This window comes from Corticium candelabrum, chromosome 1 (assembly GCF_963422355.1).
Source record: "Corticium candelabrum chromosome 1, ooCorCand1.1, whole genome shotgun sequence".
Lineage (NCBI taxonomy): Eukaryota > Metazoa > Porifera > Homoscleromorpha > Homosclerophorida > Plakinidae > Corticium > Corticium candelabrum.
The window spans coordinates 13,665,449-13,679,042 of record NC_085085.1 but is presented as its reverse complement, the minus strand read 5'-3'; the positions used below and the strand labels follow the sequence as shown (position 1 = coordinate 13,679,042).

Sequence of the window (13,594 nt, the reverse complement as noted above, 5' to 3'; positions counted from 1 at the left end):
CGTTAAAAAATCGTTTCCGTGTCCGACTACAGATGAGTCTAAGAACGATTCGTCTAAGTGAGCAAACGGCGACGAAAAAGCTGTATAAACTTCCGTCGCCCATCCTTTTGTATTGTAGCTAGGGATTGTGTGTACTTGACAACCAAGAAACACCTTCAGGAGTTGAATGCCACCTACAGTCAACTATTCACACGTCCAATACTACAATCAATCCTTTACTACACTGTGCTGCATCTAACATTGTTGATAGTCAACGTTGCTGATATCAATTTCTATGCAGTAAATACCATATCACTGTCGTTACAACGGAACTGAGTGCATACCTAGACTGTACATTTCAATTGTCTTGATCACGATCGCAAAACGACAAATACCTATACCAGGCCTATATACGTAATCTATACTACTAGGAAGTTTGCATGTTTACTTCCAGCCAGCTAGCTAGTTTTGAAACTCTATAGAGTTTCAAAAAATACGTATTGTCTAGCTAGGACTCGGCATTGCAGTAGACGGTCTGAAAACTCCGTTGGACGTGTTACTCACCAACGCGAGGTGCCTACGGATACCGTACAACTAGTTAGATGACGAATTTTGACAGTGAAACCGAGCAATACAGGACACAGGATGTCGAGCTAGATATATTGTACAATCCCGAATGTTGCCCTCTGTGAACTTAGTCTCGCGTGGCCAGACGTTCGCGTACTACAGGCTCCTCCTCTCCGCACGCCCCTCCCCCCGCGCGCAAACGTCTGGCCACGCGAGACTAGTGTGAACTGTGGGTGTGTCGATCACGTGCAGAATGGCTGCTGCGTCTGCGAACTACGAAAGAGCTAGCCTGGTTGCTTTGGTACGTGGCGATGTTGATAAATTGGATGAATTGTTGATAGCAAGACCAGATCTCATTCACCATCGCTTCAAGAACCGAGGAAATCGCACTTTGCTTCACATCGCTGCGCAAGAGGGCTCGACATCGTGTCTCAAAAAGCTGCTCTCCATCCACGGATGTAAGCCATTATGTAATTCTGTTGTCAGTATCGATTTAAGCAGAAAATCCAAGAAAAAAGCGTACGTGTGCACGGCATGTGGTCGTCTCACACCTAGCTATGTCTAGATATAGATAGTCAAACCATGTCACATCTTTTGTTTACGTCTGGTGGCGAGAGGTGATGATTTGTAGTAGTTGACACCTTCACAGTTACAATTGTTTACCACGTGCACTATTATAACACTGCATCTATGCATGACTGATCACATGAAATTATTTCTCATTGCATGCTTGGTCAGTTTAGGACATGCAATGGCAATACTACGTGTGGCTTGCTCAATGAAGCAATTAAGGAAGAGCGAAAAATTAAGTATCTGCGCTTTTAGAAACTGTTGGTGTTTGGGTATAGTCTCGTGTATCCAATTCCCAATTCCATGCATCCTCTCTCTTTTGTGTGTCTACATGCTGTGTCGTGGCCAGTAGGGTGATGAGGGTGCTTGAGTATCTACTGATAGCCACTGTCAGAAACAGGTACTTCGACTGGAAAACAAAGCTCTGTGTTGCTGGCAGTAACATAAAGGGATTGAACACTATGCAGATGGTCTTGTTTTCCAAAGTTGGGTTTCGCTGTGGGTGCAAAGTGTGCCCATGTGAGTACTTTGCTGTTGTCTAAGACATTGATTGCAATGGCTTTGTACAAGTAGGGTCAGATTGGTTGTGAGTCATTAGAGACTGGTTTTTTCCAGCAAAATGAGGGTCAGCAACCATGCAACCCATGGATAGTTAATTTGTTATTATAAATACAGATGTATGTATTCAAAATGACATTTACTAACATCTATATGTTGGTATTGAAGTTTATGCTGTAGCTACTAAAGATGAGAATCCGGACATACCCTAAAAGAAGAAAATTGTGCTGGAATAAAGTCGGATGATTTCAAGGAACATCACTTAGTGCAGAATTAATTTGTGTGATAATGATAACAAGTCCAGCCCAACTAATTTGTGCAGGAAGAAATCCAACTCCATTAATTTAATTTTGCGATGAACTGCGATCGCACGAAATCACACAAATCCCCCTCGCACAATTTGTTCTTTCAAGGTTTGGCAAAGAGCTAATGCTTAAGAAGTGAATCTAGAATTTAGCTTTTACTTTTTGTGTTGTACATGCTGATGTATTTTGATTTCTAAATTTTTATCATTATTAGAAGTAGGACACGTGTTAAGTCTTAAATTTTGCTTTTTGGGGGTTCAGAGGGTTACAGGTTAGGGTTACAGGTTACAGGGTAGGGTTAGGGTTATGGGTTAGGTAGGGTTAGGGCCATAAAAATCAATTAATCACATAGCTCAGCTAGGCAACTTCTTCTAAAGTGCAATAATACATTGTGTTTTATCTGTTGCGTTGTCATTCAGGCAACCCTGATGCCAGGTCTGACTACAAAGACAGTGGACAGGTCTTGCTTCACATTATATTTTCTACTTGTTGTATCCATAAGTTAACTGAATGTTTTCAATTGATACTGTAGACGGCTCTACATCTGGCTACTTTATCAGGAATGGCAGAGTGCGTGCAGCTGCTGTTGAACCACAATGCAAACCCTCTTCTTCGAGACACGAGAGGCAAACACACACCTCTAGAAATAGCTAAAAGCAAGCGTTTTTTCCGATGCTCCAAATTGCTGGAGGAAGGTGAAGGTAAGCAGATGTCACTACTTTTGTGTGTTCTTATAATTGAACTTTCGTAAATTACACATCGAGTTGTCATACTAAACTGAAATGTTTACAGGCAGGCATGTATAATTTAGATAGTGTTCTTGCATTCTGTAATTTGTGCATGTGCTCTATGGTAGACTTCTTGTAGTGTTACAAGAGCATTGACTTTAAGGTAGTTCTTTATGAGACTTTTTGTATCAAGCTTTGTAATGTAGCAACTTATGGAAGAAACATTCTTCAAGATGAAAAAGTGCAAGAAGATGTGGCAGGTTTGACAGCGATTCTTGTTTATATTTCATATGTATATGTAACACGAGGATTGTACTTTACTAGCTGCTCGCACTGAGTTGGAAACCGCATGCCTGAATAATTCTGTAAGTGGTGTAAAACAAGCTCTTGACAAGCACTCAAAGAGAATACTGAAGAAGGCAATTTATGAGCCAATAGATGAAACAAAACAAAGCCTTGTTCTTTGGTATGTTGTGGCATCTGTCAATCTGTACACGAAATGTTTACTCACAACACTTCTGGTTTAGGCTTGCAAAGGCTGATCGTCATTTGTTTTTATCAATGTGTATCAGTCATGTTGGTTCACCTCCTCTTTTGTCTGATGCAAGTTTACTGCACTTTGCTTGCCGTTACTGCAGTAATCAAGTAATATCTACAGTATTTAGTTACTTTCCCGGTATGGTTAATCTAACTGACAATGAGAACTCAACTCCTCTTCATGTGGCTACATCTCTAGATAAAGTAGACATAGTCAAGCTTTTCCTTACACCCTGTGTTGCAGCTGGTGATGGTGAAGATGTGGATCGATCACTGGTCATGTCAGACTTGAATGTGCTAGACAAATATGGACGCAGCCCTTTGTACTTGGCATGTGAGAATGGCAGCATTTCTGTGGCAGAATTGCTTCTTGTAGAAGCTAGTAAACGCAAAGCAACTCCTACCAATACCACATCACCCATCAATGTAAATTGCTTTGCTAAGACAGGCCGCACACCACTTCATGAGGCTGTTTGGAATGGCGGACGTAAATTAGTAGAGATGTTGCTAGAACATGGAGCAGATGTGCACGCTTTGGCTAGTCCCACTTATGAGGCAGAGAGAATCATTGACAAAGCAGCAGACTGTGCATTGGAGAATCAAAGACATGAACCAGATAAATTGTTTGGTCATCCAGGTAGTGCAGTTACTAGTGATGATGGTGTAGGCAATCAATCCCGATCTGTTGATTGCCTTGATGACTATAATGACTGCAGTCATTTTGAAGACACCGCAATGGTCAGTTCAAGCAATAATCTGCTAGACAGTCTTTCTGGTGAAGACCTAGAACAAGAGACACATAGAACCTCCTCTTCAACATGTCATCACTTTCATAAACAGAATGGAAACAGATTAGGAATCAAAGGTAGACGTTCTGTCAGTGCAGCAGCTTTGGAGCACAAAAAGACTGATACAAACAAAGTCGGTCCACTTGTAGAGGCATGTGTACGAGGCAAAGTAAAAATAGTAGACTGCTTACTACGATGGGGTGCAACTGACAAACATGGACTTGCCTTATGTGTTTCAATGTTTAAGAGTTATGAGATAATAACAAAACGATTGTTGTCTCGTCAAAATAGAATACGTTCAAGGGAGATGCGAGGAGAACAAGACAAAATTAACAAGACCAATGCTATTGCCATTTCTTGGAGAGGTTTGCGTTTGGTAAAGATTGACCCAGAATGGCTCAGTAGTGAGTATTTGAATGAAAGTAAAAACGGTAGTGAAGACTGTCCGTGTCTCATTGATACGCTTGAAGATGCTGTGTCACCAGCTGTTACTCTGTATTTTGAACAATCATGTCAGCAGCATCTAGAAATGAATCAGCTAACACCTATAACGTGGCTGAATTTAAGATCAAATCGACTGTTGCAAGTGCCTGTAGAAGTGTTTCGAATAGACAACTTGCTCTTTCTAGACGTGTCCGACAACTTACTCACTGAGCTGCCTGGTGGCTGCCAGTTAGATGGTGAACTGCAAAGATGGACCTGCAAGTCATTATCTTCTTTGAATGTGAGCAGGAATAGATTGGTGGCTGTACCTCAGTGTCTGTTGTCATTGACTGAGCTCACTAACTTGAATTTGGCTAAAAATCAGCTGACATGTCTAGAAGAATCTAGTAAAGAAAACATGGCTTCTGACGTATGGCACAAGCTGAAGACTTTAAATGTAAGTGAAAACCATCTTAGAATGCTGCCATCACTAGTGTTTCGCTGTCCATTACTAGAAGAACTAAATGTTAGCAAAAATGAGATAAATAATATTCCTGCTAGTTTGTGGACAGCACCTTTCCTTCGTTCACTAAACCTGTCGGACAACCTTCTATCAACTCTTCTTGATAAATCACTGGCATTGGAAAAAGAACTGAGAAAAACCTTATCTTCAACTAGTTCTTCGACTAAGTCTCGGTTTAATGGTGTTGACTCTAATGATTGGACAACTGATGCATATACGGAGAAAGTATTGACTAGTAGTTCATGGGTTGAGGTTACTAAGCAAAGTGTCAATCCATTGTCTGGACGTTTACATGGCAACAATGAGTTTGAGATAGTTAGCAAGGGTACAACTCTGATGCCTGGCGAAGAAAAACCGGAGTTGACATCCTATTGGCCCATTAGTGAAGATGCATCAGAAGAGAAATTGACAGAGAATGAGTCAGGGCTAAGGTCACTCAATTTGTCACGCAACAAGTTTGATAGACCTCCTATAGGTTTGGCTTGTCTTGCTCCTAATCTCATTGAATTGGATCTGTCTCATAATAAATTGTATCAACTTGGCTCTTTGTGTCAGTATCCTGCTCAGCTTAGAACTCTCAATCTTTCTAACAATCAGCTTGTGACTACAAAAGTGCAAGTATTACGACACCACATGTGCTATAGCATTGACAAAGATGATACGGCTGAAGACAGCCATTGTGCTCATCAATATCACCAGACTTTGACTAAGTTGAAAAAACTAAACTTGAACTACAACAAATTGTCGTCTGTCCGTTTGCAGTTGCCTGAATCAGCAATGAAAAGTCGAATGCGATTGCGCAGTGCTCATCATCGAGATAATCAAGGAGAGGACCAACTAAGCCTGCTTTTTCCCTCTCTAGAAGAGCTACTGATAGCTCAAAATGGATTGACGTCTTTGCCATCATCCTTGGGACTTCAAAAACATCTTCGTATACTGCACGTGAATCAAAATCCTGATCTAGCTGAGCTGCCTTTGCAACTTGGGCGTCTCAAGGGTGTTATCTACGATTTGTCACTAGATGCCAATCAAATGCTTGTTCCTCCGCCTGCAATAGCAACAGGGAATCCACGGCAAATTTTAACATACCTCTACTCTCTTGAACAAGAGTAAGTCTCGATTTTCGCATCACTTTTAATCATTAATTAGTGTTGTTTGTAATGAAGATCTAATGAACATCGGCAGCTAAAGCTAACTGTTGTTGGTTATGAAAGACGTGGGAAGACCAGTCTTCTTAAAAGGCTTCAACGTGATAAAGCAAATAAGAAGCAGCCATCTACTAAAGGAATTGATGTCCGAGAATGGACTCTGCATGCCCCTCGAGGTTCTAAGTGGACTCATCGAAAGCCTGGAAAGCAAGATCATGTCATTTTCATCACTTACGACTTTGCAGGACAAGTATGTGTGTTTTGTCTTCAGGTTTTGGTGAAATAGGGCGAAATTGTGTTTCTGCAGAATGAGTATTATGCTACTCATCAGTGCTTTCTGTCTGAGCAATCACTGTATGTGGTGGTATGGAATGTTATGGGTGGAGAAGAAGAATTGATGCGCATCGGACAGTGGCTGATGAATATTCAGGTGATAATGCCTGTAATGTGACAGAAATAGTTTGTTAGGGATGATTCCCTTACTAGAGAGAGAGAAGGTAGAGGCTGCTGTGTACATACATAAAATGATTAGTACCTTAATTACAATTTAATTATAACAGGGACTGCTCAGCAACATATGTGGGACATTTTTGTATGCAACTTTGAGAATAGTAAGGTCTGGCTAGTGTGGCCATTTGTTTCTAAACAGAATCTGAGCAGCGATTCTGTCGTGAGAGCATTGCAAAAAGTTAGTCTTTGTTTTATTACTTCCGAGCCACATGACAGTTGTACGCACAACTCTACACTACCTTTTGCATTATTATACATGAATGAATGCATTGTCTCTAATGGTGAATGACAATGACAGAAAGATGCACTATGTGCAGACCAACAGAAGTAGACAGTCACTTGAAAAGATAACTGCATATTGATGTTTAATTAAATCAGCAACAGAGAAGATGAAGAAATGTCAGAAAGGAGTTGGGATTATCTATATGAATGAATGAATGAATGATATATTTTGTCGCACCTATCTGCAAAGCTTAGCAAACTTTTCTAGCAAACACATTACCAAAATCAAAGGCATCAGATAAAGGCTAATCACAAGATGACATATGTAGCTTGTTCAGTTTTCATAGCTCTGGTGCACATTTGAGGTATTGGTGCAGTTTCACGTATAGCTTTATCCTCTCTTGTGTCTGCTTACTTGGGAAGGTGGAATAAGGATGCAAGAGAGTGTCTGGCTATGCAAGACTAATTGGTGAGATCTATCATATGCATTACAAGGAACACCGGATTGATTTACTCAGTATGGTGTGTGTCAACATGTTAGCTAGGCACCATTGTTTAGTTGTGTGTTTAGAAAGGGAAGCGATAACAAACAATTTACAGTTATGTGCTTGTGAAATGTTGCAAATTGTGAATTGTCTTTTAGTTTGACTAAGTCATGTGTATTTTGTACAAAAACGTTAATGGTGTACGTTGTGTCACATAACAGTTGCTATATAGGCTCGAGCTCCTGGATCTCCTGTCATTATTGTTGGGACACATGTAGATATGCTACAAGGAAAGGAATCTAGACGATACCTACAGCGCATGAATACAATTATGAAGACTACTTACCAAGAAAGCTCATCGAAGCAATTTCCAGCTGTCTTGGGTATGGTGGAGGTTAGCTGTACAGCAAAGTTTTCCAATGGCATAGAAGACCTGAGGAGATTAATCTACGACGTGGCTGTAAATCTGGAAATTGACAGCAAGGGAAAAGGTAATGCAAACAAGTACACATTTGAATTTATCTGTACTCACTTTTATAATATTTTCAGTACTATTTAAGAGAGAACATAAAGAAGGAACCCACTTGCTGCTTCAACAGAAAGTACCTGCTAGTTACTTCAAGCTACAAGAAATTGTGAAGAAAAAGGCTGCTTCTCTCATAAGCTCCAAGGACGATCCAATTGTGGATGAACACAGTTTCAGGTTTTTACATGACAATTGAGAGACATGGTCCCAGATAACTTGATGCTTTTGTCAGGAGCATGTGTCAATCATTGTTTGAAGATGATGAGGAAATGAACCAGGCTGTTGGGTTTTTACATCAAAGAGGTTTGATTTGAACATGTCTTAGATACACTGAGAGTATTATTATCAGATTAAACATCTTGACAGTTCTATATTTGTTGTTTAGGGGTTTTGCTCCACTACCGTGAACCTGCATTATCGAGCATGTACTTTCTAGATCCTCAGTGGCTTAGTAAGATGCTGGCTAATGTCATTACAACGCACGAGGAGAATTCTTACATTGCTTGTGGTAACAACTTAAATTGATGGTGTTTTGAGAGAGTGAAAACTAAATCTTTCTTGTGTGCAATTTTCTGTTCCAGGTTTAATCAAACGAGAAGATTTAATCAATTTATTTAAAGATTGTCAAATTGCGGAGGATAAGCTAAAAGTATTTATTAGTTTGATGAGTAAATTCGAAGTGGCTATGCCTTTGAGTGACAACTCTCTTTTGATTCCATCACATCTTCCATCCAGTTTGGAGGAGAGCAGTCTAGTTCGTTCTACACTGCTTGATCATTCTTTGAAGCAATCTTCAGTTGGGTTGTGTTTACCAGAGACCCAGTCAAACTGTGTTCCTTCTGAAAACCAGGAGCTTCAGCAGCAATTTTCCCACCAAGCTGAAGTAGATGTACAACTACCAAGAGATCATTTAGTAAATCAGTCAGCAAAGAACGCAAAAGATTGCCATTTGGAAAATACTGTAACAAGAGACAAATTGCGTTCACATTTTCGGTTGTGGGTAATGAGTTACATTCCCAGCGGTTTCTGGCCAAGACTAACTTGTAAAATAACACTAGACAACCGACTAAAGCAAGCTCTTGCTGTAGAAATTTCAGACACTGAACAGATAGATGGTGAAAAGAATAAGAACCAATTTTGCATGGCCGACTGGTTGTTGTCTTCTTCCGGCATTCAGTTGTTTAGTGGTGATCTGCTCATTTTGGAACTTTGCCAAAAGGCGGCTCCTTGTGTTGAAGGAATTTCTGAATTCAGTAATTCAAAACAATTTCATCTAGGTTGCTCTGTACAGCTCACCATATTTGTTGACAACCTATGTCGACTACAGTATAAGAGGGAAGTGATGGCTGTGACACATCTTGAAAGTACACAGAATTTGTACTTGGACCCGTCAAATGTAGATATGAATACGATGACAATGGCCCAACGAGTTGCAGCTGAGATTCTGGTAATTGTGTCACGACATATTCATTCCCTTATTAATGATTGGTATCCTGGCCTTGTGGACTTTGTTCATTGTATTATACCATGCACTCAGTGTATGCTGGTACTGCCACAAAGTCAAGTAGACTTTCTAGAGCAACCACAGACAGAAGAGACTGCACTTTCTCTGTCTTGTGTTGGGTTAGCAAAGATGCAAAATTCAAATGCAATTTTACCAGATACTTCTACCAGCTCTACATGCGGCAGCAGTACTGAGCCAAATGAAAGCACAAGCAGTTCCATAACTACTGATGACACAGGCTATGGCACTATTGAAAATCCCTTTCGTCTCAGATCAGAAAGCTGGGTCAATGTTGGTTCTTTGGCATGGAGTGAGTTTCTTGGACGTTCTGTCGATGGGATTACATTTGAAACTGGAGTTGGGAAATCTAAGAAAGAATTTCGATGTAAGAAACATGGATTAATCAGCTTGGCATCAGCAGCTCCAGATTTGGTGAGATTGTATACTTGGTGTCCTAATGCATGCACTATGACTTTCTAGATACTTGTTTTATTTTCACAGGTATTTGCTGATCTTCCTCCTGACATCCACATCATTTCTCCAGAGTCGCCTTCTCTTTACATGGACGAGCTTGACCAAACTTTGCTTGGCAGTGGAGGATTTGCCAGTGTTTATCGAGCTAGGATGCAAGATGCAGTATATACAGTACTTTGTTTTTATAATTGTTGCATGTAATTACTGTTTCTTTTTTCAGGAAACTGGCAGAACTCACAAAGTTGCTGTCAAAGTTTTTCATAAGGGTACATCCGATGGTGGAAATAAATACAATAATCCGATACTTCAAGAATACAATGAAATTCGCAAAGAGCTTGACATTCTAATTCACTTTAGGCACAACAACATTGTGCTGCTTCGAGGAGTTGGACTGAACCCTTTATCTCTGATCTTAGAGTGTGCTGACAGAGGTAATTTGGAGGAAGTTATAAATGTCTTTAGAGAAGCTGGAGTTCAACTTAGGATTACGACAGTCCAGCAAACACTGTCTCAGGTCAGTCACCCAGTAAGTCGTTCTTTTCTGAGTTTAAAATTACTGGTTATGAAACTCAAGGTGGCTGCTGCTGTTTCTTACTTGCACGACCAAACAATAATTCATCGTGACCTGAAGCCTGAGAATGTGTTGGTATGGTCTTTCCCATTTGCACATCAAGATGAAGATCAAATCCAGCACAAAGTTCGGGTAAAACTATCTGACTATGGCATTAGTCGAATTGCTGGACACCTGGGAAGCAGAGATGATGGGGCCCATAGTCCTCGTTATACAGCTCCTGAGTTGCTTCAACATGCTGGACAAGTATCCTACAGTGACAAGGTGAACTCCCTTTTATATCAAAATGTAACAATATAGTTGGCAGTTGTTGCTTTCACAAAGTAAATTGCTGTTGCAGGTTGATGTGTTCTCCTTTGGAATGTTGGCATACTATGTCATTTCAATGAAACGTCCTTTATGGAAGCTTGAAGGACGTGAAGCAGACAAAGCTATCAGGCTTGGAAAGCGTCCAGAACAATCCTTGAAGGTATGTCCAAAGATTATGTTTTATATATCATGCAAAAACTTTCCACTCAGTGATTTTCATTTGTGCTCATAACTAGACTGTTTTCACGCTAAGAATAGTCGTTATATGATGACAAACCATTCTAAACATGAAACGAAACGCAATAATAACTCTAGTCTGTGCTGTCAGAGTACTCTCAAAGAAGTTAAACTGTGACTGTTGAGAGTTTGTGGTACGTGTCAGAAGAACATGTTGTGCATTAGTGTTTATGCTTTTGCTGTTTCTCGTGTAATTTAAAAGCACGAGCAGTTAATCTGTCAGAAGTATTCTTGCAGTTGTGTTGATATTTGTTATCAGATTAAACCATTGTAACATATCATACTTGATTGTCCGGTAGTAAAATACAAAGTTACATAAATCAGTGGCGTTGAACATTGTAATATTGTTGTACTGGTAACATCAGTGCACTTGTGTCGTGTGGTTTGGACCTGTATTTGTGGAATGTACATGTGTGCTTTATTTATTAAATCTGATTCAAGAAATGAATGTGCAGAAGACTGTGATATAAATGTACCATGTAGAAGACTAAATTTGAATGATAGATATTGCTGAAAGCAGAAATTTCAATAGTCAGATCCAAGAGGCCCTTTGGGTGGCACATAAATTTGGGATGGGTGGGCAAAGAGAAGCCATATGTCAAACCAATTACGCATGCCTAGCATGTTGTGACATGCAGAGGGACGTCTCCGAAGCTCTGTGTATCACTGTGACAATGCAGGCTAGTACACTTCATACATTAATTGTTAGATTACAAGTAGATCGAGTTGGAAGTACAAATGTTGTAGAGTAGAACAGCACATTTTTTGTTTTATAGCAAGATAACAATCTACACTTTGCTGTTATTTAGGAGCAGCATGTAAATGCGATAATACATGATATGATGTTGGCATGCTGGAAACAGGAACCAGGCTCCCGTCCAACTATGAAAGAGGTAGAGTCTGTTATCAATTCTCCTGCTTTCTGCAGAGTGTCAAAAGTCGTGTCCACACCCGTTGCAGCAAACTCACTAGTGACTGCCTGTCACTGGGGTGGAGAGGGAGGTGTGGAATGGTTATGGTTGTGTGGAGGTAACAGAACACAAGGCAGTGTGTTGTCATTAAACACAGTCAACAAGACTGTAGTAGAATTTAGTGCAGTGTGCAATTCAAAGATTGTTTCTGTCTGTGTTGTCAATAACTCAGTGTGGCTCGGAACACATTTTGGTAACATAGTCGTCTACAGATTGTGTGGTGATGGGTCAGCCAAATTGGCTATCAGTCAAAACTTGTGTTCCCCTAATCCGGTAGTTGCCCTCCAGCACAGTACTTCATATCGTTTAGTTGCTGTTGCTTTACCTGGAGGAGCACTTTACCTCTACAACGATCAAGTGACTGATACTGACAAATTGGTACCAAAAATTAGTATTGAAAGCGCTGGGAGTGAAGCTTGTTGCATTCAGTTTGTGATTCATTGTGATGCATTGGAAATTTGGTGCGGTCTTCGATCGTCAGCAATTGCTGGATTTGTAGCTCAGCAAGACACAAGTAAAAATGAAGTGACTGTGAAGTTATTAAACATAATAAATCCCTCAGAAAGTGGAAAGTCTTATCCTTACAGTCATGCAGTAGCTTGCTTTCAAGAATCAGAAGGATACAGTGGTACGAGGATCTGGTTTGGACAAATTCGACGATCACAACTAACATGGGTTGATAGAGTGGGAGCAATTGTTCACACAGGCAAGCTCGAAGTGGGAAACTTTGTTCATGACGCTGAAAGTAAAAACGAACGTAAAAAACATAACTTGGATCCATAACAATAATTCCATTTTTGTAATTGACTTTTGTTTTTCTAGGATCAAGGCTCAACATCACAGCGATGTCACATTGGAGAGAAGAATTGTTTATAGGCATGGAAGGCGGCTACATAGTCGTCCTTGATTCATTCAAGTGCACTTGCCAGGCAGTGCTACATCTCTATAACTCCAAGGTATTGCATATAATACCACTAGCACCAACAACTTTGAAATCGAAAGACAAATATCAGATTTTCTCCTGTGGGATTGGGTTCAAAAGTCTTAGTAAGGAAGTCTCGAGAGAAAATAGCAGCAATAAGGACACTGCTGACATTATAACATGGGAAGGAGGGCTATGGTAGTAATTACAGACTGATTTAGGATTTTGATGTAGGCTAGCAGAACACTTCGTTTTGCATGAGTTATGGTAATCAGACATTTCAGTTTGAACACGTTTTTGTATTTTGTAAATGGGTATGCATATCCCGTTCATCCATAGATGAATATTATATCTACTACAGTATGTATTATAGTGTAGTAGTACATAATATTATATACTAGACTAAGAGTATAGTATAGATTGATATATATTTCCATTTTTGAGTAAATATATATATGAGATTGTGTTCGGGTGGCATTGTAACTATAGTATTGTTCATGGTAAAAATAATTAACGTGCTTCAGTGAAAGAAGAATCTCTCTTTGTGGGTCTAATCAGTAAGCTGTGAAGGCTATGCGTATTTTGTAAGGAGTGTAATGGACTAATTTTTGATTTGGGTTGAGATGTGTTTGGCAACTTAATTAATGCATCTAACTCTAGATGTATTAATTAATTTTCACACATGTAACGGTATATACACTTTATTGCTGGCTCTTCGTGTGCGCGTTGTGATAGTA

The 13,594-nt window shown here is 39.9% G+C and overlaps 1 protein-coding gene across 1 annotated transcript; it reads left to right on the top strand.

Annotated features, from left to right (window-relative positions):
- The first annotated feature begins 794 nt into the window (after positions 1-794).
- On the top strand, positions 795-13,171 carry LOC134181799 (leucine-rich repeat serine/threonine-protein kinase 1-like). Its single transcript, XM_062649070.1, has 19 exons — positions 795-1,004; positions 2,399-2,439; positions 2,512-2,680; positions 2,914-2,967; positions 3,032-3,173; positions 3,235-6,087; positions 6,145-6,376; positions 6,434-6,556; positions 7,576-7,834; positions 7,893-8,046; positions 8,102-8,172; positions 8,255-8,377; positions 8,451-9,805; positions 9,875-10,009; positions 10,068-10,361; positions 10,422-10,682; positions 10,759-10,887; positions 11,774-12,692; positions 12,758-13,171. The coding sequence occupies exons 1-19, from the start codon at positions 800-802 to the stop codon at positions 13,057-13,059; spliced, it is 7,821 nt and encodes a 2,606-aa protein (XP_062505054.1). The 5' UTR covers positions 795-799; the 3' UTR covers positions 13,060-13,171.
- The last annotated feature ends 423 nt before the right edge of the window (positions 13,172-13,594 follow it).

Excerpts from the sequence above, each read along its gene's own strand:
- LOC134181799 (XM_062649070.1), top strand. The coding sequence starts at position 800 with ATGGCTGCTGCGTCTGCGAACTACGAAAGAGCTAGCCTGGTTGCTTTG. Across the intron at positions 1,005-2,398 it reads GCTGCTCTCCATCCACGGAT|GCAACCCTGATGCCAGGTCT; the intron begins GTAAGCCATTAT and ends GTTGTCATTCAG. Across the intron at positions 10,010-10,067 it reads GAGCTAGGATGCAAGATGCA|GAAACTGGCAGAACTCACAA; the intron begins GTATATACAGTA and ends TTCTTTTTTCAG.